The 19887-nt window shown below is 54.6% G+C and overlaps 6 protein-coding genes across 6 annotated transcripts; 1 reads left to right on the top strand and 5 right to left on the bottom strand.

Annotated features, from left to right (window-relative positions):
• Positions 1 to 1316: 1316 nt before the first annotated feature.
• CkaCkLH20_00110 (uncharacterized protein) lies at positions 1317 to 3644 on the bottom strand (the record flags this gene model as incomplete). The annotated part of the gene is made up of 4 exons (XM_038882830.1): positions 1317 to 1591; positions 1643 to 2284; positions 2336 to 3171; positions 3244 to 3644. The coding sequence occupies 4 exons, from the start codon at positions 3642 to 3644 to the stop codon at positions 1317 to 1319; spliced, it is 2154 nt and encodes a 717-aa protein (XP_038751535.1).
• A 1871-nt stretch (positions 3645 to 5515) lies between these two features.
• CkaCkLH20_00109 (uncharacterized protein) lies at positions 5516 to 6325 on the bottom strand (the record flags this gene model as incomplete). The annotated part of the gene is made up of 3 exons (XM_038882829.1): positions 5516 to 5594; positions 5650 to 6182; positions 6239 to 6325. 3 exons carry the CDS (start codon positions 6323 to 6325, stop codon positions 5516 to 5518), a joined length of 699 nt encoding a protein of 232 aa, XP_038751534.1.
• A 405-nt stretch (positions 6326 to 6730) lies between these two features.
• CkaCkLH20_00108 (DNA polymerase epsilon subunit) lies at positions 6731 to 9182 on the top strand (the record flags this gene model as incomplete). The annotated part of the gene is made up of 2 exons (XM_038882828.1): positions 6731 to 7470; positions 7523 to 9182. 2 exons carry the CDS (start codon positions 6731 to 6733, stop codon positions 9180 to 9182), a joined length of 2400 nt encoding a protein of 799 aa, XP_038751533.1.
• Positions 9183 to 9684: 502 nt separating this feature from the next.
• On the bottom strand, positions 9685 to 12566 carry CkaCkLH20_00107 (uncharacterized protein; the record flags this gene model as incomplete). The annotated part of the gene is made up of 5 exons (XM_038882827.1): positions 9685 to 11666; positions 11721 to 11759; positions 11813 to 11993; positions 12045 to 12111; positions 12169 to 12566. 5 exons carry the CDS (start codon positions 12564 to 12566, stop codon positions 9685 to 9687), a joined length of 2667 nt encoding a protein of 888 aa, XP_038751532.1.
• Positions 12567 to 14944: 2378 nt separating this feature from the next.
• On the bottom strand, positions 14945 to 15886 carry CkaCkLH20_00106 (meiotic recombination protein DMC1; the record flags this gene model as incomplete). Its single annotated transcript, XM_038882826.1, has 1 exon — positions 14945 to 15886. The coding sequence occupies one exon, from the start codon at positions 15884 to 15886 to the stop codon at positions 14945 to 14947; it is 942 nt and encodes a 313-aa protein (XP_038751531.1).
• Positions 15887 to 16212: 326 nt separating this feature from the next.
• On the bottom strand, positions 16213 to 17918 carry CkaCkLH20_00105 (MOSC domain-containing protein; the record flags this gene model as incomplete). Its single annotated transcript, XM_038882825.1, has 2 exons — positions 16213 to 17636; positions 17699 to 17918. The coding sequence occupies 2 exons, from the start codon at positions 17916 to 17918 to the stop codon at positions 16213 to 16215; spliced, it is 1644 nt and encodes a 547-aa protein (XP_038751530.1).
• Between the last annotated feature and the right edge of the window lie 1969 nt (positions 17919 to 19887).

The raw sequence follows: 19887 nt of genomic DNA, 5'->3' as shown, positions 1-19887 counted from the left end.
CTCCAAGCGCTTCGTGCGAAGGCGAAGCTGCGACAAGCGCCCACATGCCGCGTCTGGTTTCTTTTATGGTCAGTGAGTTCGGCAGATGTGGACTGGAGGACCTTTGGATCAAGGGGGAACGGGATCCCATCTCGTCGTCAACACACGGGCGGCGGGACTGGAGGGCCGGGTTTTCCGGAGACTTTTGTCCGTGCCGACAGTCAGTGTGCCCCGCTTTAGGCCCGAACGTCCGGGATGTGGTTCGGAGCGGCAGAGGCGTACGTAATCAGGTCTGCCGCGCGTAGCTGGTCTCGTCTGGAGTCCCGTACCGAGCCCTTGAGTGTATCGTCTGATGTGGTCCGAGACGTCCCAAGATCCGAGCCCGTGGCGGGGTTTAGCCGTGGCGGGCCCTGGGCAGAGAGCTGATGACTGTCATCGTTCGTTGAAACTGACACTACACCTTTCAGGGTCCAATGCCGCTGCCTGTCTCCCTGTCTTTGCGTTATTTGACTTCTCGGTCTCACCACGCCGACGGAGCTGGCTTCTGCTTCGAGCTATGGATGAGGTCTCGACCTCTGTTCTCGTCTCGAACTTGGGAAGGGCCCAAAGATTATACTTCATTCTTTTCTTGGCACTCGTTTCCATGAGGCTCTGCGCCAACACGCCCTAGGGGTTGGTAAATGGCCGAGGTGTGCGATATGAGGCGTACGGGTATGATTTCTTCCCGTACACACACCACGGAGATGGCTTCCAGGACAGGCCAAAAGCGTCGCCGCCTTTGCACGTCAGACCCAGATTTTATAGTTTGCGCCTTCCGGACTCTCGATATCTTGAGGCTCTGCGGTGCCGTGCTGTCCGGAGCTTGATGGAGTCGGGGGCATGATGATCTCCGAAGAGCAGAGTTCCAGGTGTCGCCGGAGTCGCGCCGCGTTCTACGATAATAATGCTTGCTTGCTTTGAGCCTACCGCACTAATTCGCTGACGAAATCACGCCTAATATACCGTACCCCTTCGTTTCGAGTTCAATCCGCTGTCATGTAGATCTTGACCCAGCGGTCGGGAAACACACGATGCAACCCATCGTCTCAGCCCAGTCGATATCCCGAGGCCACGCCCTTCCGCTGGGTCTTGCCCAAGAACACCACACCCATTCATCTCCTGCGCCCCCAAACTCCCATGTTCGCATAACCTAACGCTGTGACGTGGCAAACCCATCAGCTCTCCCTCCCATGTCTATGGTCGAGCCAACCGTTTTCGAAATATTTGCAGTACTCTCCGTTCCTCGGAAACGGAGATGAAAGAGACGGCTTGAAGAACGGAACGCGCGGGACATATCATCAGTCCGCTTCGGCTAGTTGCATAATCAACCTCGCTGCCATGTCCAAGAACGGGAAAGGACTTGTGACATCCTTCTCCTCGAGAAGCCTCTTGTCAGCCGTCTCGTATCCCGAGCACTTGAAGTCTACGAGGTAGACCCCGTGCTCCATTTCGTAGATCTGGATGTCCATGTGCAGAGCCACGAAGTCTCGCTTGACGTTGTCGTCCGCGACAACATGGTAGCTGTCGGGCGTTCTGGTTCCCACGGTAGGAGTCGATGAGCTCTTGTGCAACGCTGCAGATCACTTAGTAACATATTCTAGGCCACGGGCATTTCGCAACTTACTCTGTGTCTCCCATCGGACCTTGATATGCCACGGGTCGGCCGGAAGCTTGTATCTCTTCAAGGGGTCAATACTGGTCGTGGAGTCATTGCCCCCTTGTGAGGTGTAGTCTTCAACAAAGCTGCCGTCGTTGCTGGGCTGATCCGTTTCTGAGCCGTGTATCTTTTCGTAATCCTCATCTGGTACGTAGGTTGCCCCGAGCTTATTGAGCGCTTTGTGGATGCACAACAAGGCTTCCCATGGCGCATTACGCGACCGGATACCGAACTGCCACCTTACCGGCTTTGTCTTCTTGGCTGTAGTCACCGGCGTCATACCCTGTGGCCTTGTCTTGGAGTCGTCGAGGCGGACTTGACTGCGAGAATGTGGCTTAAGACGACGAGCAGTCTCCTCTCTTTCGGCATCTGTACGAGATAGCGACGGCTCGTCCACCACAATCGTGGGGGTCGGGTGATCTTCGATACCTGCTTTTTCACGCTCCACGTACTCCTTATGGTAGGCTGGTAAACTGCTAGGCAGGATACCAATTTTGCTGATGTATGGCCGTTGTGTGCTGCTCACAGCAGATGCTCCTGACCTAATAGACGAGGCACTCGGAAGGGGACTATTTGAGTCTTGGTCGACCGAGAGTGAAGCCATAGCCTCTGTGGAAGGGTTTAGACCAGAGCATGTATGACGTGTTGGAAACGACTCACCATTTACTTGCATCAGCTTGTTCTCGCGAACAATCATGTAGGCATCCTTGATTGCTGAAGGCTCCGCCGCCTGCAGAGCCTCTTCGACGTCCTTCTTTCCGTATCCCATGGTCTTGCTGATCTTCTCCGTGACCTCGTTGTGAAGCTTCTCCTGGACTTTGGTAGGAGCATTGGGGGCGATGTCGCTCTTCTGAATGGCCTTATTAGGGTCCACGCCCGTGTTGTAGAACTCCTCGACAGGCGGTGCCAGGTACGGCGGCAGATCAGCCATGAACCAAGGATCTTGTCGGATGTCCTCGATTGTGGCACGTTGCACGGGGTTTACGACTAGCATCTTCTTGATGAGATTTGCCGCGCCGGCATTCATCCACTGCGGGATACTGTAGGTGCCGCGGGCAATCTTTGCGAAAAGGCTGGGGATGTGCTCGTCGTCGAACGGTAACCTCCCCACCAGCAGGACGTAGAGAATCACACCACAACTCCACACGTCTACTTCAGGACCAGCGTAAAGCTTTCCACCAATAACTTCAGGAGCAGCATAGTTTGGACTTCCACAACTCGTCTTGAGGAAGTTTCCGTCTGTCATAATGTTACTCAGACCAAAGTCGGCAATTTTGACGTTGAGGTTGTCGTCGAGTAGCAGGTTCTCGGGTTTCAGATCTCGGTGCACGATCTTGTGCCTGTGGCAGTACTCGACGGCGCAGAGCATCTGCTGGAAGAATCTACGTGCCTCGGGCTCCTTCATACGGCCGTTCTGCACAATGTAGTCGAAGAGTTCGCCGCCGGCATATTCGAGGACCATGATGATCTCATTTGGTGTCTTGATAACGGTGTACCTGGAAGAATGCGGGTCAGTAAGGGTGATGTGGGAGCAAGTGCGAGGGGTCGGGCATGTGACAGCAACATACAACTTGATAATGTGAGGATGTCGCAAAAGCTGAAGATACTCGATTTCGCGCTCGACGCGACCGGCCATATCGCGGCTGATGAGCTTCTTTCTGGCGATGATCTTGAGAGCGACTTGCTGGCCGGTGCCGTTATGAATGGCCAGCTTCACCTTTCCGAAGGAGCCCTCGCCAAGGGTCTTGAGGACCTTGTATGCGCCGATGCGCTGCTCCGTCTTGATCTTGTCCCGCAGCGGAGCGGTGGTATCGGGAGGAGGAGCCATGTTGGCGGGAGGTTGAAGATGGTCACCGGCGACAGCGGCGGCGGCATCGGCAGCGGCAGCACCGTGCTGCTGTGAGCGTCGACGGATCTGGGAGGGCGAGAGACTGATATGGAGCTCCTCCTCGTCGAAGCCGGAAGCCATATTGTCGGTCGGGGGGGAGGGGGGGCCTCAGGTCGGTTTTGTTAAATGGGCTGTGGCCAGAGCAAGCCTTGGACTTGGACCACACAAGTGGGCATGACGAAGTTGGATTGTGGAGGGGAACATTGGAGGGTGGAGGGCTGCCAAGAAGCTCCCTGGTTCGTGCCAGTGCCAGCTGGAGACCGTTTTTTTTTTTTTCTTTCTTCGGGCCCCTTCCTGGCACCTGAGCAGCCAGCTGCCCCGGGCAAGTTGCCCGCCTATTGCAGTGGGGAGGTGAGCCGGTCTGTGCATTTGCGCTGCCGTTTTGGGCTGTTTTTGGGGGGAGAATGGAGGGGCTGCTCCCACTGTTTACAGGGCACTTCAGAGCTCTCAGTGGCTAGTCATGTCATCCACAGCGGCAGAGTGCGCTGTAATTGGTGGGACCATTGTTGCGGTTTGAGTCCAGGTCGGGTCCTAACAGGGCACCATGGAATCGGGGCGAATCGGTCAGCTTTCTATTGGACCACGCCAGTTTTTGCACTGAAAGCTGCAGCTCCCGTCCGAATCATGACCCGATGCCATCTCATGTTGGGCTCAGCACGGGACGTTGAAGATTGTCAAACCCAAAGGTTAAGGTCAAATGTAATGGCCATGTCACATTCACAATCCAGTTTGCTTCAGGCTGCGGTGAGAAACTCTGGTTGATAACTGACAGATCACAATCCATGCTGAGTGAGCCGACACGCCCTCAATGCCTGGACAGTCAGAGGTGCTGGCACGCCGCAACAGGACGTCTCATGATCGCCGAGTGGTTGTCTTGCATGTGAGAAGAGATATCCTCCCCTACCTATCCGTATCTAGGTAGTTAATAGGGATCATGATACCCCGGCAGAGGACAAGGATGGACGTCTTTTCGATATCTATCCGTATTCGTTCTTACACTTATCCTCGTGCCCTTCATCGAGATGACACATACCTGACGACTATTGCAAGTGTCGACCTTTCACACCAAACGACGTAGCCGACAGTTACAGCCGTAAAGTCTCATTGGCTTCCTTTCTCCTACAGAACAGCCGATGGAGTATCCGTTGCGACCCTTCGAGACTCCAGCGCCCTTGGCCGACGGAAATCCCCAGTTCTCTTGACTCGAGAAAACAGAGCCCAACGATCGCCGCCCTCCTGCATGTCATCTCGATGACGGCGCTGGATTTCAAGAGGCTTTAGTGTCTCCTGCACCGGCTAAATAGCCCTGGACATTCCTATGACAACCCCATGCCAAAGAAGGTCCGATAACGCCAACCTCATCCAAATCGTCAAACTGTGAAGACGTTGTTTTACACTACAATCTTCGCGAGGATACATACACCGTCCAGGATCATTTCGCTAAAGCTGTAGGCGTTTCCAAACCGAGAAATTCAACCGGCGGTCTGGAGAATGCGCCTATGCCCACTTCTGTTTGAGCTCCTTTCGTCCACGTACAGCGGGAGTTGAATACGGGGTTGTGGGGTGGAATTTGTGTCTGCAGGACAGAAGAATCTGCAGCGACTCCAGTCCCGAGGTTATGAGGTGACTGAGGGTAACTCACGATCCCCCTCCGGGTGCTTGTTCCTTGCTCCAAAAGCGAACCAAGTGGAGGTAGGTGGATTCTCCAAATCCGCGGCGCCTTTTGCCCAACCCCTTCGCCCAAGGTTGCAATCAATTCCCAAGAATAGCACGATCCGGCGAAAAGGATGGAATACTCGTGTTTCGATCGATCATGAGCGACGCTGTTGTCATGGGTGGCCAGTCATACAGGTGTGAAGTGCGCATTAGCTGAAATTACATGTTTGAACAGTCATGTACAAAGCCAAAACGGTCAAGTGGCCGCATGGCCTATCAGGTCAAGCAAGCACGTCTTATCTTGACTTGTCCTTCTGGTCCTCTGACCGAAGCCTCTCTTTCAGCTTCTCTGTCAGGAAGGGGCTGAGTCCGAGACTGCAGGTTTTGGATTAGTTCGCCTCAACTTCGCTCGAGAAGAGTGTGAACTTACATTCCCTCATTGGTAATGATCCGATATGTGCCGCTAGGCTCGAGTTTTCCAATGATATTACCGCTCTGATCAACCTCGACGCTGCCCAAGATGTCTTCGGGCCAGGCAATGCGGCCAAAGTCCGGAGGGTTCCTTGAGTCGCTTAAATGGACATAACCACCGTGGCCGCCTCCCCCGGCGCCGCCCTGTCCGCTTGCGCCTCCGGCACCGCTTCCTCCGGCGCCACCGCCGCCGCCGGTCTTGCGTGACGAGCCTCTCTTGTTCTTTTGGACGAAGAAGGCGCCTCCAGAACCGAGATTAGCTCCGCCAGGACCAGCGAAGGCTGCGGCCTGCGAAAGAAGGTCCTTGTCCTTGTGCGCATGCTCCGCGAGGACTTCGTAGAGGATCTTGGTGAATGTTTGGTTCTCGATGAAAGACTGCGGCGTCGGGGGATCCTTCGTGGAGAAGCCAATGGCTATTCTCTGGTTGGGCGGCTCATCTTCGAGGTAGGACAGAAGGAAGGAAGCTCGTGATGCATCGGCAGGGAACACTTTCTGTTGCTTCAATTAATCTACTGTTGCAAGGGCTGGGCCTTAAAACAATTACTTACAATTGACGGGTTGGATGATAAGCTGGATACGGAGCGAATAAACGCACTCCTGTATTTTGGGAGGAAACGTGCTGCTGGCGCCAACATCTTGAACAACTGCCCTGTGGTGCAGGATAAACAATTGAAGCTTTTTTGTCTGAGTGACAGCTCCCGCTCTTCCACCCAATAATGACGGCATGTCAGAGCGCAAGACGCGGGCCCGGAGGGGAGCTACAGCCACAGAGCAGCGCGCCAGCCACTAGACCCCGGTTGCCCCGCTTAGTTCCACCTCATTTATTGCCAGGGTCAGCGGTGTGGCACGGGCACGGCAGAACGCGCTCTACCGCCGGACACGCGCTGCAAAGACGCGTCTCAATTAAACATTCCCGGCGCAAACTGGACGAGCAAGAACCCCGCGATTGAGTACCACCGGCGATTCAATTGACTACATCACGAGAATTCGCTCCAATCCTCGTAGCCCAAAAAATCAGAAACCACAAGAGCTTTGTCACAATGGATCTTCCGCCATCGATATCGCCGAAGCGCAAACAGGTGCCCATGGCCAACATCTTCAACACCAAGACGCCTGCCCATCCTTCATCCTCTACCGCGATACCCTCTTCCTCACCCGCGTTCGGCACTCCAGTGCACCCTCTGAAGCCCTTCAAGGTATCGGCACCAACAAAACACGCGATACTTCCCATCATCCTACCGCCAGCGACCCTCAGACCTCTAGCCTTCCGTACATTTACAAAGAAGCACAGCTTGACCCTGACGTCGACCGCCCTACAAGAACTCGCCACATTCATAGGTCGTCACTGCGGCTCAGCATGGCGGGAAGAGGGTCTGGCGGAAAAGGTTCTGGAGGAGGTGGCGAAGTCGTGGAAGAACCGAAATGGCGGCGTCATTGTCGACGGCACGAGCACCGAGCTCAAAGATATCCTGAAGACACTGGAGGGGAACATGAGTGGAGGCAAAATTGTCACCGGCGCAAAAGGCCTGAGCCGGCAGAATAGTCTTCTGCTCGAGCCGGGTCAGGATACAGAGTTCTCGAGCACGAGACTTGGCATTCGACCTGCGCAGTCTGCTCTAGCGCGAGAAGACAGTCAACAGAGCCTAGGCATGTCGAATCTCGGTGTTGAGGAAGACGATGATGACGAGAACGTCAGAGATGCGAGGAAATGGCTGAAGGTCATTGATGCCTACGAGCAACCTCGGTTCTCCTATAACGTGGCCAAGAAGCATTTCGAAAGGTAAGAAGATGTAAGACTGCGGCGGGGTTCATTCGACTGACTGAGATTACAGGGAAACTGCAAAACCGTCACTATTACCCCCAGCATTGCACAAGACCACTCTCTTCCGAAACAGATACAATGTCATACACCAAAGACTACTCAGAAATGAATCATTCCAGACGTCAGCCGTTGCGAGCGCAAGAGCTCCCTCACTCAAACGATCGTTGTCGAACCAACAGAACCACAAAATCACCCCTATCGCGAATATGCTGGGTCGTCATGGCAGTCATCACATGCTTCTTGGCATGCTGAACATACTGCCTGCTGGCGGTCTTGCTATCAGTGATCTGACTGCTACCATCGCCCTAGATCTGTCGCAAGCGGTTGCCATCCCCGAGGACTCGGCATGGTTTACCCCCGGCATGATTGTTCTGGTAGACGGTGTCTACGAAGAGGAAGAGGAATCCGTCGGCAAGGGCCTGAGCGGAGCCAGCGGTGTTGGTGGAACATTGGGAGGCAGATTCCAAGGCTTCTTCATCGGCCAGCCCCCGTGTGAAAAGAGAAAGGCGACGTTGGGCGTTAGTGGACCAGACGGCGGTCAAAGCCACACCATAGGAGGTGGATTCGGCTGGATCGATTTTCTGGGAGTTGGCAGCGAGCGCGCAGTGGGATCACGCATGAGGAAACTCGAGCAGCGTCTGCTTCCAAGGCATTCTGCCGATGAAGTCCCTAGCCGGGGGCGGATGGTCATCCTCGGCGAAATGAATCTTGATCAACCACGTACCCTGCAAGCGATGCGCAAGATACTGGCTCTCTACGCTGCCGAGCCAGAAGGCTCGAGCCCGATGACATTTGTCGTTACGGGTAACTTCACGCAACATGCCGTCCTCGCCAGGGGTGGCAGTGGCGGCAGTATAGAATACAAGGAATACTTCGACGCCTTGGCTTCGGCACTGTCTGACTTCCCAACCCTCCTCCAGTCTTCAACTTTCGTCTTCGTCCCCGGAGACAACGACGGCTGGGTTTCCTCCTTCACCGCGGGCGCCGCGACGCCGTTGCCGAGGAAAGCCGCCCCAGATGTTTTCACGTCTCGCATCCGGCGCGTATTCGCCGCAGCAAACGCCGAGCTCGGTACAAAGGGCGACGGAGAGGCAATCTGGACTTCCAACCCAAGTCGTCTGACCCTCTTTGGTCCCAACCACGAAGTCGTCGTTTTCCGTGACGATATTTCTGCTCGCTTCCGCCGCACGGCCGTTCGTCTCAAGACCTCAAAACAAGACCGAGAGGCGGGAGAAGAAGGGGACGAGGAAACCCCGGGAAACGGAGACGTGGCGATGGGGGGCAGCGACCCCGCAGAGGACGCGGACGGCGCCATGGACGTCGACATCCCGAGCGAGAAGCCGGCCGTGAAGGAGGTCAAGTCGGGCGTCCCGCAAGACATCCACACGGCACGGAAGCTCGTCAAGACCATACTGGACCAGGGCTACCTCGCGCCTTTCCGCCAGGTCATCCGCCCGGTGCACTGGGACTACGCCACGGCCCTGCACCTGTACCCCCTGCCGACGTCCATGATCCTCGTCGACACCACGGCGCCGCCCTTCTGCGTCACGTACGAGGGCTGTCACGTCATGAACCCCGGCAGCATCCTCGTTCCCGGCCGGACGCGCGTGGGCCGGTGGGTAGAGTACGAGATCGGCAAGGTCGGGAAGCTGAGGGAGACCACTTTCTGATTGGGTCTACGGAGGGATGTTTGAGTTTACACGGGCAGATAGAAGGCCTTTTTTTTTTAGCATGGATCCGGCGTCGTAGGATATAGTAATGACTGACGCACTTACACGGGGTGGCAAGGTCTCCCAATGATACCTATCAGCACAGAAACATTTACCTGCTATCGACCTTGGTGATACGAACTTGGGAAAGAATATTCCATATTCATGAGTTTTATTCTTTTCAGATAAGCATTTTCGCGGAAAGTTGACGAGAGACCCCAAAGGCAAGAGTGGCGAGAAGAAGGCAGGTAGGACTCCAATCATATTATTAAAAGAATAAATCATCTTTCATCAGAAGCAAAATTCTATATACAAAAATGTTCAAGTCTGGTGAGTCTATGGGCGTGAAGAAGATTTGTGACAAAAGGAACCAGATGGACCTCCGGTTTGTCGAGCCATCCAAGTTATCAGACATCTATCGTTTCCTCCAACCTTTTTTTCTCAAATGCGTGTTCTCGTCTCTTTACAGGACGAGGACGGCAAAAGCGCCGACGGCCATGAGGGCGAAGCTGGCTCCCGCCTGAACGGCGCCGTTGCTGATAATGACGGGGTTCGTCGTCGAAGGACAGCTCGCGCCGGAGCAAGCGGTCGTGGAGGCGCCGAGGGCGGTGCCGACGGGCTTGGAGCTGGTGAGGGTGGACGGCTTGGTGGCGGCCGTGGTGGAGTTGCCGAAGCCGGTGCTGTTGTTCCCGCTGCCGCCGCCGCCGTTGTCGTAGTTCTTGTCCGCGTCGCTGCCGCCGGTGGTCTTGGCCGGGCCGGCGCTGACGGTGACGACCTTGGTCTTGGTCACCTTGGTGACTGGCGTGGTGGCCGGGACGCCCGGGGTGGTGACCTTCGTGATGGTCTTGGTTGTGACGCTGCCGATGGGGCAGTTGGTGACGGAGGCGGGACACTTCGTGATGGTGTAGGTCTTAGTGAAGACGGTGGTCGAGGGCTCGTTGTCGTTGTTGCCGTCAACGGGGTTGGTGGGTGTCGGGTTGGGTGCGGGAGTGATAACCTTTGTCGTGACCTTCGTGGTGACGCTGCCGATGGGGCAGTTGGGGACGGAGGCAGGGCACTTGGTGATCGTGTAGGTCTTTGTCAGGACGGTGGTTTGGACGTTCGGAGGAGTGGTCTCGTTAGGGTTGGTAGCTGGCTTCGTGATGTTGTCCTCGACCTTGGTCGAGACCTTGTCGTTGCCCGCGGTGGACGGAGTCGTAGTGGGAGTGACAGGGCAGACGGTGGTTGAGATCGCGATGGTTCTAGTTACTACGGCGCCGACGGGACAGTTTGTGACGAAGGGGGGGCAGGCGGTAACGGTAGAGACCTGAGTAGTGTAAACGGTCGAGGTGGTTAACTCAGCAGCGGTGGAAGGAGAGACGACAGGGGTGGAGGAGATGACGGTTGTCTGGTTCCAGTTGTTGGTGATGGTGGTGAAGCCGGTGGCGGTCGCAGAGACGGGGCCAGTGGCCAGGTCCGTGACGGATCCGGTGGCTGAGGCCGCGGCGGAGGAAGAGGATGCAGAGGAAGAGACGAAGACGGAGGAGGAAGCGGACGCGGAATCGGAGGAGGTAGAAGAAGTGAAGGCGGATCCCGAAGTACTGATGGCCCCCGAAGCCGATCCGGAGTTTTCAGTAGCAGAAGCGCTGGCGCTGGCGGAGCCTGAAGCCGTGGCCGAGGCACTGTTCGAAGCAGAGATCTGAATCGAAGTAGAACCAGAGGTAGATGTGGATTGAGAGTCGCTGGCAGAAGCAGACTGGCTCTCAGAGAAGCTGACAGAGGCAGATTGAGATGCCGAGGTGCTGACAATTGCAGAACTAGTAGATGTAGTTGCAGAAGCTGGCTGAGAGGCAGAGTCTTGGGAGATAGATGCGCTGGCAGAGGCTGAGAGAGAAGTCGAGGCGCTTGCCGAGGTCGACGTGGATGCAGAGGCGGTGGACGTCGTAGACTCAGAGGCGGTTGACGTGGACGCAGAAGCAGTCGACGTGGACGTAGACGTGAGGGAAGTAGACGTAGATGTGAGGGTAGTCGTGGACGTAGAGACGGTGGACGTGGAGAGCGTGGACGTGGAGAGCGTGGATGTTGTGGACGTCGACGTAGATCTGGTCGACGAAGACGTAGATGCGGTGGACGTAGACGCAGAAGTGGTGGATGAAACCGGGCTCCCCTCCTTGAAAATGCGGATGTCCTTGATCTTGAAGTAGGTCTCGCTGAAGTCTTTCGGGTTCGCAGCGACGTAGGCAGAGCATTGGGAGTAACCGGTGGACTTGGCACAGCCACTGTTCCAGACGCCGTCATTGCCGGCCAAGACGCCGCAGAAGGCAATGTTGATCACGAGCTTCTGGTCCTTGAAGTTCTCGTTGATGTTGCAGAGGTTGTTGGAGATCAGCATGCTGGGCTGTCCCCAGGAGGACGTATCAGGGGAGTCAGTGTTGACATTGGCGGGAACAGATCCGTGGCGCCAGGCTGAGAGGGTTGTCAGTCATCTCTCGGAATCAATGGGTGTGGAGTACCACTAACCGAAGAACTTGATGTAGTCGTCAGTCCACTCAATGGCGTCTGTGAAGTTTTAGAATCCAGAATTGATAGTCATGTTTGACCGTATCACTCACAAACACCACCATCAGGGGAGGCATAGGGGTCGGCGGAGTTCGCGACGGAGACGCAACCTTGATTGGAGTACTGGCCGGGTGCGTCCTGGTCGCAGTTGGATGTCTCGATCTGAGCACTCTGGCCAGTTTGAGTGATGAGACATCGGGCATTCTTGGTGTGTGCAGCAGGCTTGTTGAGAGGCTGTGATGGTTGGTTAGTCAAGGTAATTCAGGGCAAGTACAAAGTGTTTACATTATCGTTCCAGCCCTCAAACCAGTCAAGCTCTCCCTTGATGGGCCATGGTTCACCGTAAGACCAACTTTGCTTCTGTTAGCCCATCATCCATATATGTTCATGCTCGAACTTGAGAACTCACAAGGCAGGCCAAGCTCCGCAAACAGGCTTGGGCAAGTGGTTGAAACGAGCAACAATGAGACCCTTGTTATAGACGACCTTGCTCTCAAGCCTCACACTAGAGCGACCAACACCGGGGAACTGGGTCGTGTTCTTGCTGTCGACTCCCAGAAAGATCTCGCCGTTGGCGGCGCTCGCGAGGCCCGCTGCCTGGGCATCGACCTGAGTTCGGTAGTTGAGGTAACCCGAGGTAGGGTCGACGTCGTTGTAGTTGCCGGTGCCGTACCTGCTTTCGAAGAAGTTGAACTTGCTGAAGAAGTTTGTCGAGTCGTACGTGTCGGACAGGGTGAACTGCTTCGCGGTGACGCCGGTGGCCAGAGCCAGGGCAGCGGTGCCGATGGTAACGAGAGAAGGGGCCATTTCAGCGGTATTAGTATTAACGAGAGACTTAGTATTAGTTGTTTATCAACGAAGGACTTGACGAAAGATACGTCGTAGGACGAGCGAGGAAGCTCTGGGTGTTGCTGGACGGCACGGGAGTTGTCGAGGGTGCTGCGTGACGGCAGAAGAAGGCCCTCCGTGTCAGACGGACAAGATGCCCTCTTATGGAGCACATCATGAGTGCCTGGCTGCCTGTATCGTGCTGCTCGCTGGTCAAGCACTTACACGCGAGAAGGGGGCACGGCGGCATAGCGGCACGGGGGCAAGCCAGCCTAGTGAGATTTGGGCTCCTTCTGAGTAGCTGTTAGACCTGGCTTGCTTGCTCATGGCCTAAAAAGGGAAGGTGTATGTCGAATAAGGCCTCACGATGGCAGCTGGGAACACACGAGAGTCCAATGATGCAGACTCGGAGCCAAGCACCGTACAGTCCGGGCACAGAGCCGGTGGAGGTTCAATGCATGCGCCGGATCAGTCGCGGGAAAGGGGCCCGCCCGGGAAATTGCGAGAAAGGCAATGATTGATAGCGATTGGAGGGATCCCGCGATGGCTGCCACACGGCGCAGTGCGATGTGGTCAGGGTTGTGACTGCGTCGGCCGATGTTCTAACCGGAATGATCGGTAGTCTCCAGACTATTCGAACCTGGTACCGGCAGCCACGCTTCAACAACAGCCGCACCTGGTAGCGTTGCGGCTATTTTGCTTGTCACAGGGACTTGGCTGCAGCCGTTGTCGACTTACACGTTGCCAGGGTTGTTAAACGCGGTTGGCGTGATGTCTAATGCAGGTACGTGACAACAGGCAGAAAGGGCAAGGGACTTCTCAGCCCCCGCCGCGGAGAACAGTTTATGGTACTTCGGTTTTTCGTGAACGAAGTCCACTAGTCATCAGTTCTTTTTCGACCTTTGCGGTCATAGGGAGTGGGAATCAAGAAACTGTCTCCTCCCGAAACCTCTAGAAACCTGAGACTTCATACTTCGAGTGAGAGGTGGTAGATCTTGATGGCTTCGGTAAATGAAAGTTGATCTGCCAGAGCTGAAGAAGCAAGACATTGGGGCGTCAAGACCTGTCGCTTATATGAAGTCCTAGGGCTAAGAAACATAAACATGGAGAAGGGGAAGAAATATAGGACTGGAAGGGGTTGGGTTTTCGGTTAGTGTTCCACGAGAACTGAGATGTTTAAGCTTGGCCCGATAGGATTCATCGCCGAGTTACATCGGGTCTGACTGCTTCTGAACCTCTGGACGCCAAACTCGGCGATATGATGCTGGACTTTTTAAATCACTCTCATGTGGTCATGCGGCGCAGAAAACTTTAGGCTACATAAGCATTGGGACTTTGGTGAGTCCTCAATGCGGGTCCACGTCCCGAAAAAGATAGGAATAAGATATGTCTTTCCAGATCTAACTTGAAATCGCTCGCGTTGAATCCCGGCGCGTCGCGAGCGGAAGAAACCCGACTGAATGGAAACGAGACGCCATCGTGCACGGAAGACTGTCCACTAGAACCAGCAGAGATGTAAGATACTGCCGTCGAGCGCTAACCACGGAGTGTTTACCGAAACAGGGGATTCGGGGACAAAGGAACTAGACACTTGCGTGGCGTGGAATGGCATGAATAGCACAACCGCGCATCGAACTACTCAGGAGGTTTGATTGACACTGGTGTACAACCTAGAACGTGCTATTGAAGGCGAAACCACTCGGCTGGGCTGCCTTGGGGATGCCAAGAGGCGGAAAAGCCATGAACGATAAAAATCGATTTGCCGGAAACATGTGGCTCTGAGATGTTTCTGCTGAATAGCGTGGCGGTCGCTAGAACCAACTTCAGCCCACAACTATCAGTGCCCTGGCGGTTCTATTTTCCGGCTGGACTGAATACATGGCTGACTTCTTATTTTCTCCTGTCAACTTGACCTCTTTCAGTAAATGTTCCGGGGACTTCGCTAGCTAGCCGCCGGACGTCCGAGATGCGTATGCAGAAATGCATAGAGCATTGTTTAGAAGCGGAGGATGTAAATCCATGGAGGTCATTGCTGCTTTTTCGCAAGTGCCTCCTCTGTCCGCTGTGGTCTGCAGTCTGGTTAGCTTGGCTCAACCATTGCAAGGCTCGTATTGGGTAAGATTATGCATGGAATTTCAGACAAGTTGAGAAGATATAGTAACGCGGTGTTTGTCGGCACTGCACCACCAGGTCAGGGACAAGTCCCTTCGCTTCAAGGTGCTTCGCTGGCCCCGCGTGCGTCATCATGGTCAAAATACAAAGGGAAAAAGGCAAGTTTCATCCAACTTACAGGATAATGGTGCTTAAGAGCATGGGTATCTTTGTTTCGTCGGCTGCCGAAAAGGTATTCTCCAGCATCACGTCTCGGGTCTGAACTTTCCGCGCTTCTCCTTCATGGCTTCCACCTTCTTTCGGTCCTCGTCGAATCTCTTCATCAACTCGGCCTGCTCCGCCTTGCGACGCTCGCGGAGCTGGAAGCGGTAGAAGTCCGTCGTCTCTGCCTTCTTCTTCGCCGCCTTGTCCACCATCTTCTGCCGAGCCTCCTCGGCCTCGCTCTTGTTCGCGGGCGCGGCACGACCGCCGCGCGTGACCGTGACGAAACCGTCCTCGTCTGGCTCGTTGCGTAACCTCTTGGCCATCTCTTGCGCCTCCTTCTCCTTGCGATTGAAGACGTTGAAGAATGCGTGGACGGACTTCTGCGTCGCCGCCTTGTCGCAGCGAGACAACTGCAGATGAGCTGAGATCCACTGCGAGCCAAGTTCAGGGAGGTCTTCCGAGACGCCCTCACCCCAGACTGGGTACTTCTTTGACTTATTCGCCTTTTTGATCGCCTTCAGGACGAGCTCGACGCTCTTGTCGTCGGCCAAGAGGACGATGGCGCTGCTGCCGCTTTTCCGAAGCCTCCTCGTCCAGATATCCGGCAAACGCGCCACCTCTTCCTCCTTCGCTCTATCCTCGGCCTCCTGTTCGCCGCGCTTGCGCTTCTTGCCGAAGTTCGAAACCTTCATGGCAAAGGCAGGGTCGATAGCGGCGGCGGCCTTGCGTTCATCCTCGAATGCAATGCCCTCAAAACGGCCGGGGCCGACGAGCGCAGCAAAGACTTGACGGAAGTGAGCTTCGGTGCTGTCGACGGGAACGTTTTTCAGGAAAAGACTCCTGTCGTCAATCTCGGTAGGAATTTTGGGCGCGTTCCGACGGACGCGAATCTCGTGGAGGGCGTTCACGGGGCATGACGGCAATCCCGGAATTTTGACAGGGAGGATGACGAAGCCATCTCCTGGTGATTCAACTGGTGACATTTTGGCGGCGGTGTGAGGGAGGCGCGCGACACCGGAAGTTGGCTTGTCGTTGTCTACGTCCAAGAATGAATGCAGCTGCCAAAAATCTCGTTGGCGAGGAAGAAAAAAAGCTGCCCGCTTGGGTTGTCTTTCTTATCGATAAGGACCCACCCTACGATGTGGTCTGTGCATCATTTATCTGGATGCATCGACAGAATTCATCTCTGCAAACACGAGCCAGATAGAAAATCATCAATCTCGACTTAGGCGGAAGATGCTGCGATTTCTTTTCTAGTCCTTTTACTCTTTTCATTTTTGGGCCTACTTATCTGCCACTTCATATCCTATCATATTTCAATTGCTATCCTTCCAATGCCACGGCTCACGCAACTCAACATGGAGTCTGCTTTCTCTTCAGGAGACAACGCCGTGCCTCTGTGATCGACACAACCATTCTTGAGCACCACCTTACATGTCCCGCAGTTGCCAACCTCGCAGCTACTTTCCAGATCTCCAATCTCACGCTTGATAACCTCAAGTAATGTTTCCTCCTCACCTACCTGAAGCACCTTGCCGTCCCGATTCGCAACCTCCACTTCGAACGGATCGCCGGTCGTGTCGGCGGCGAAGGCTTCATAATGCACGTCAGTTGCATCGAGGCCACAATCGTCCGCCGCCTTTCTCACTGCCTCCATCATCCGCGCTGGCCCGCAAGCATATACGTGGCTGTTCCACTTCAGCGTCTTCATGATTTCGCTAATGTCCATCCTCTCCCCCTTGGAGCTGTCGTAAAGCCTAGCGCTTCGGCCAAATGGCTCAAGGCGTGCTCGAAATGGCACGTCGTCCCCGGAACGGACGCCATAGTGCAGCTCAAAGTTGTAATGAACCTGGTGGTAGGCCTCCATGAGAGATAGGAAGGCGGTGATACCGATGCCACCGACGATGAAGACGTGATTGCTCGAGGCGCTGGCTACCTGCACGTCGGTGGTGATCCTTCCAACCTGAACGACGTCGCCGACCTTGGCGAATTCGTGGAACCAACGGGAACCGCCGCGGCTGTTGTTCTCGAGTGCGATACCAAGCTCGAGCTTGTCGGGGTTTCCCGAGACGATGGAATAGGACCGCAGAAGTCCGTTCGGCAGCTTGATCTTTGTGTGAGCGCCCTCTATTTGATCCACTGTTTCGACAGGCGGATTCATGGCCTCTAGAGTGATAGAAGCAACCCGGGAGGTTTGCTTCGTCTTCTCGACGATCTTATAATCGCGCCAGACATCGCCCTTCTCCTTGGCCTTCTTTGCCTGCGCCTCTGCCTTGGCTACCCGTCGCTGGAAGGCACCACGGCTCTCCTTGCCCATATCTTCAATCTCCGCCAATTCCTTGTTCATAGCCAAATCATTTTGATTCCTATGCAGGAACTCTTGCACTCTCTCGATCGTCCAATTGGGCCATTTTCGTTCGACAAGTCGGATCTCGTCCCCTGCCTTCACGGTGCCTTCCTTCAAGACTCGGTAATACCAGCCCGTCCTGCTCGTCTTGTATGTGTTCGGCGCGAAATTCTTCAATTGGAACCGGTGGTTCAGCTTGAAGCACGGCTGTCGAGGCAAGCTGACCTGGAGCACGACCTCGTCGCCGACAGCGATGACGTCGCCGATGCAGACGTTGCGCTCGTTCATGTATTTGGTGACGAAGTTCTCGCCGAAACCGCCCGGCTTGAAGCGGTCCGCCGCCGTAGGAAATTCGCTCTGCCATCCAGGGTAATGCGACGAACAATCTGAGAGCCTGTTGTAAGTGCTAGGCCTCGTCGCTAAGGACGAAGGGGGTAGTGCTGCTCACATCCGTGGATCGCCTTATCTACCCCTCCATGAAATGTCGGGTCGTGCTCGTCATCCTCGAGACCCAGGAATGAGACGCGTATGGGTCCTTCGCGCAGGTTTTTGTCTATGCCCGACTGGATCTGCAAACCCGGCATCTTCTTCATGGTACTTGTTCGGACCTCCAACAGAGTGTCCTGGATGAAGGGAGCCCGAAGGTCAACATGTTCTGAGGCGCCCATGATGCCAATAGATTCCTCAGAACGACGGGATTGGGTGTGGCTTCAATTGGTGTGTAGAAAGCAAAGAGGAAAAAGCTGTGGGCGGAAATTCACAGATCGGATGGATTGATCTCACGTCCGGCCGGAATGGTCGATGACATGCCGAGGGCATGCCGTGTGGACATGGGAATCCTACACTGTAGCCCGGTCACTCCAGACCAAAATTCATGTCTGCGGGTCCAAAATACACGGCTTACTAGATAAGGTATGCAGTAGTAAGATGCATGACCGGGCTCAGGACGGTGGGGTGGATAGCGGATTGATAACTCAAACCCCGGCTTTTCAAGGAATTTCGATGACGGCAGTGTAAGCAAATTGGCCAGGAAAAACTCACATGCGTATGCTGCAGGGACGGAGCGTGGGAGGAGATATCAATTGTGCCCTTTCTAACAGGAGTCACATCACTGGCCAGGCACTAACATGGAGAAGCACCTGCGTTAGCCACCTACCTGAAAGGGCTTAGTTGGTATCTTCTCTGCAGCATAGTAAGTCGGGATGTGCCGAAGCACCAAACGGAGAGATCCCATTTATGACTGTCCTTCGAAGTCTGTCTAGGCAAATTCCACAGAGAAGATGTAAGTCATAGGAGCTATGGGAAGCAGGAAGTATGCGATACGCAGAACAGAGCCATATGGTGTAGTTTCCTAAAGAGGCAAGAAGCTAGTAGGAAGCTGGCTGGTGTTCTGATGATGTGTGTGGATACTTCACGGCCGATGGACGCCGGGGTAAGGTAGGCCGATGTGAGTTCAGACTCTGGCGGGGTTACACAGAGGGCAAAAGGACCTGCGTATTATTTACGGGTCTGACCTCATCTACATATCAGGCTATGAGCCGCATCAAAGACCTGTCGAGATCATAAATAGCGGTAGTACAGGGTCAAGTAAACAGCAATTAGTACAGGCACTAAGCGTATGGAATCATCTGGTGTGAGGGATGCTGGAGTGTGTTTTGACGCTCTAGGCCAATATGTTTATTGAACATTGGTGACAAGGAGAGCCCCGTATGATATGAAGAATAGAACTTGGCAACTACTCGCAAAAGCGTGGCCAATCTACATCGTTTTACGATCTGTGAATCCTGGGCTGAGTAACACCGTCGTTTTTGGTCCGTGTTCCGACTTCAGAAAGATTGTTTCATGGAAGCCAGGGTTCTGTTTGCGGTTGAGGTCGTTGAGGGCTTCATGTAAGATCAGCTCCTGCGCGCGGTTTATGGAGAAGAGGTTGCTCCATGGTATTCGGCTGTCTGAAGGGCGATTTACCGCCACTTCGAAAAGTCTTTCACGAGAGTACGAATAACGCATTCAACAATGAGTTTTGCTACCTATAGTAGTCATCTGCAATGGAATTCGCCGCACAGCGTGATGCTGTGAGATCTTTCTGCCCAAAGTCGTACCAACCACCTTGGGCATCAATTCAGATCTCAAATCTGAGACCTTCTGCGCATTTCTTCAAGGCTATTGGAATTTGCACTTTGAAGTGCATTTCCCGGCTGCGATGATTTGCAATCGGATGAGACTTGAGTTCCTGTTGGGAGCCAATTCTGTGTGGGCCGAGCCTGTGTCCCGCCAGACGCAACACGAGGACATCACTTGATAGTCCTCCTTGCCTCATTCGCTGATGTCCTTCAACGACGAATGAGGCAGTGCCACATAGTAGACTCTGCTCCAAAGCAACCAGCAGCAACGCTCCACTGCTGCTTGAGCAGGTGACGATATAATCCACGTGCGGCTGAAGGTTCCAGAGGAAACGATGACAGGTCACTCACCCTCGACGCCATTAGCCTCAATTGGCCGGCCCCCCTTTTCAAGAATCGCCAAGAGATGCTGCATTGCAATGAATGCTCCCTGGATGATCCATCTCCGCAATCAGTGGGCTCGTATGGCAGGCCCACCTCGATGGTGATCTTCGACGCGTTTGCGGGCGCAGTATTG

The sequence above is a fragment of the Colletotrichum karsti genome, assembly GCF_011947395.1.
Source record: "Colletotrichum karsti strain CkLH20 chromosome Unknown Scaffold1, whole genome shotgun sequence".
NCBI lineage: Eukaryota > Fungi > Ascomycota > Sordariomycetes > Glomerellales > Glomerellaceae > Colletotrichum > Colletotrichum karsti.
Note: the sequence above shows the minus strand (reverse complement) of the source record. Positions and strands in the feature narration are given on the sequence as shown.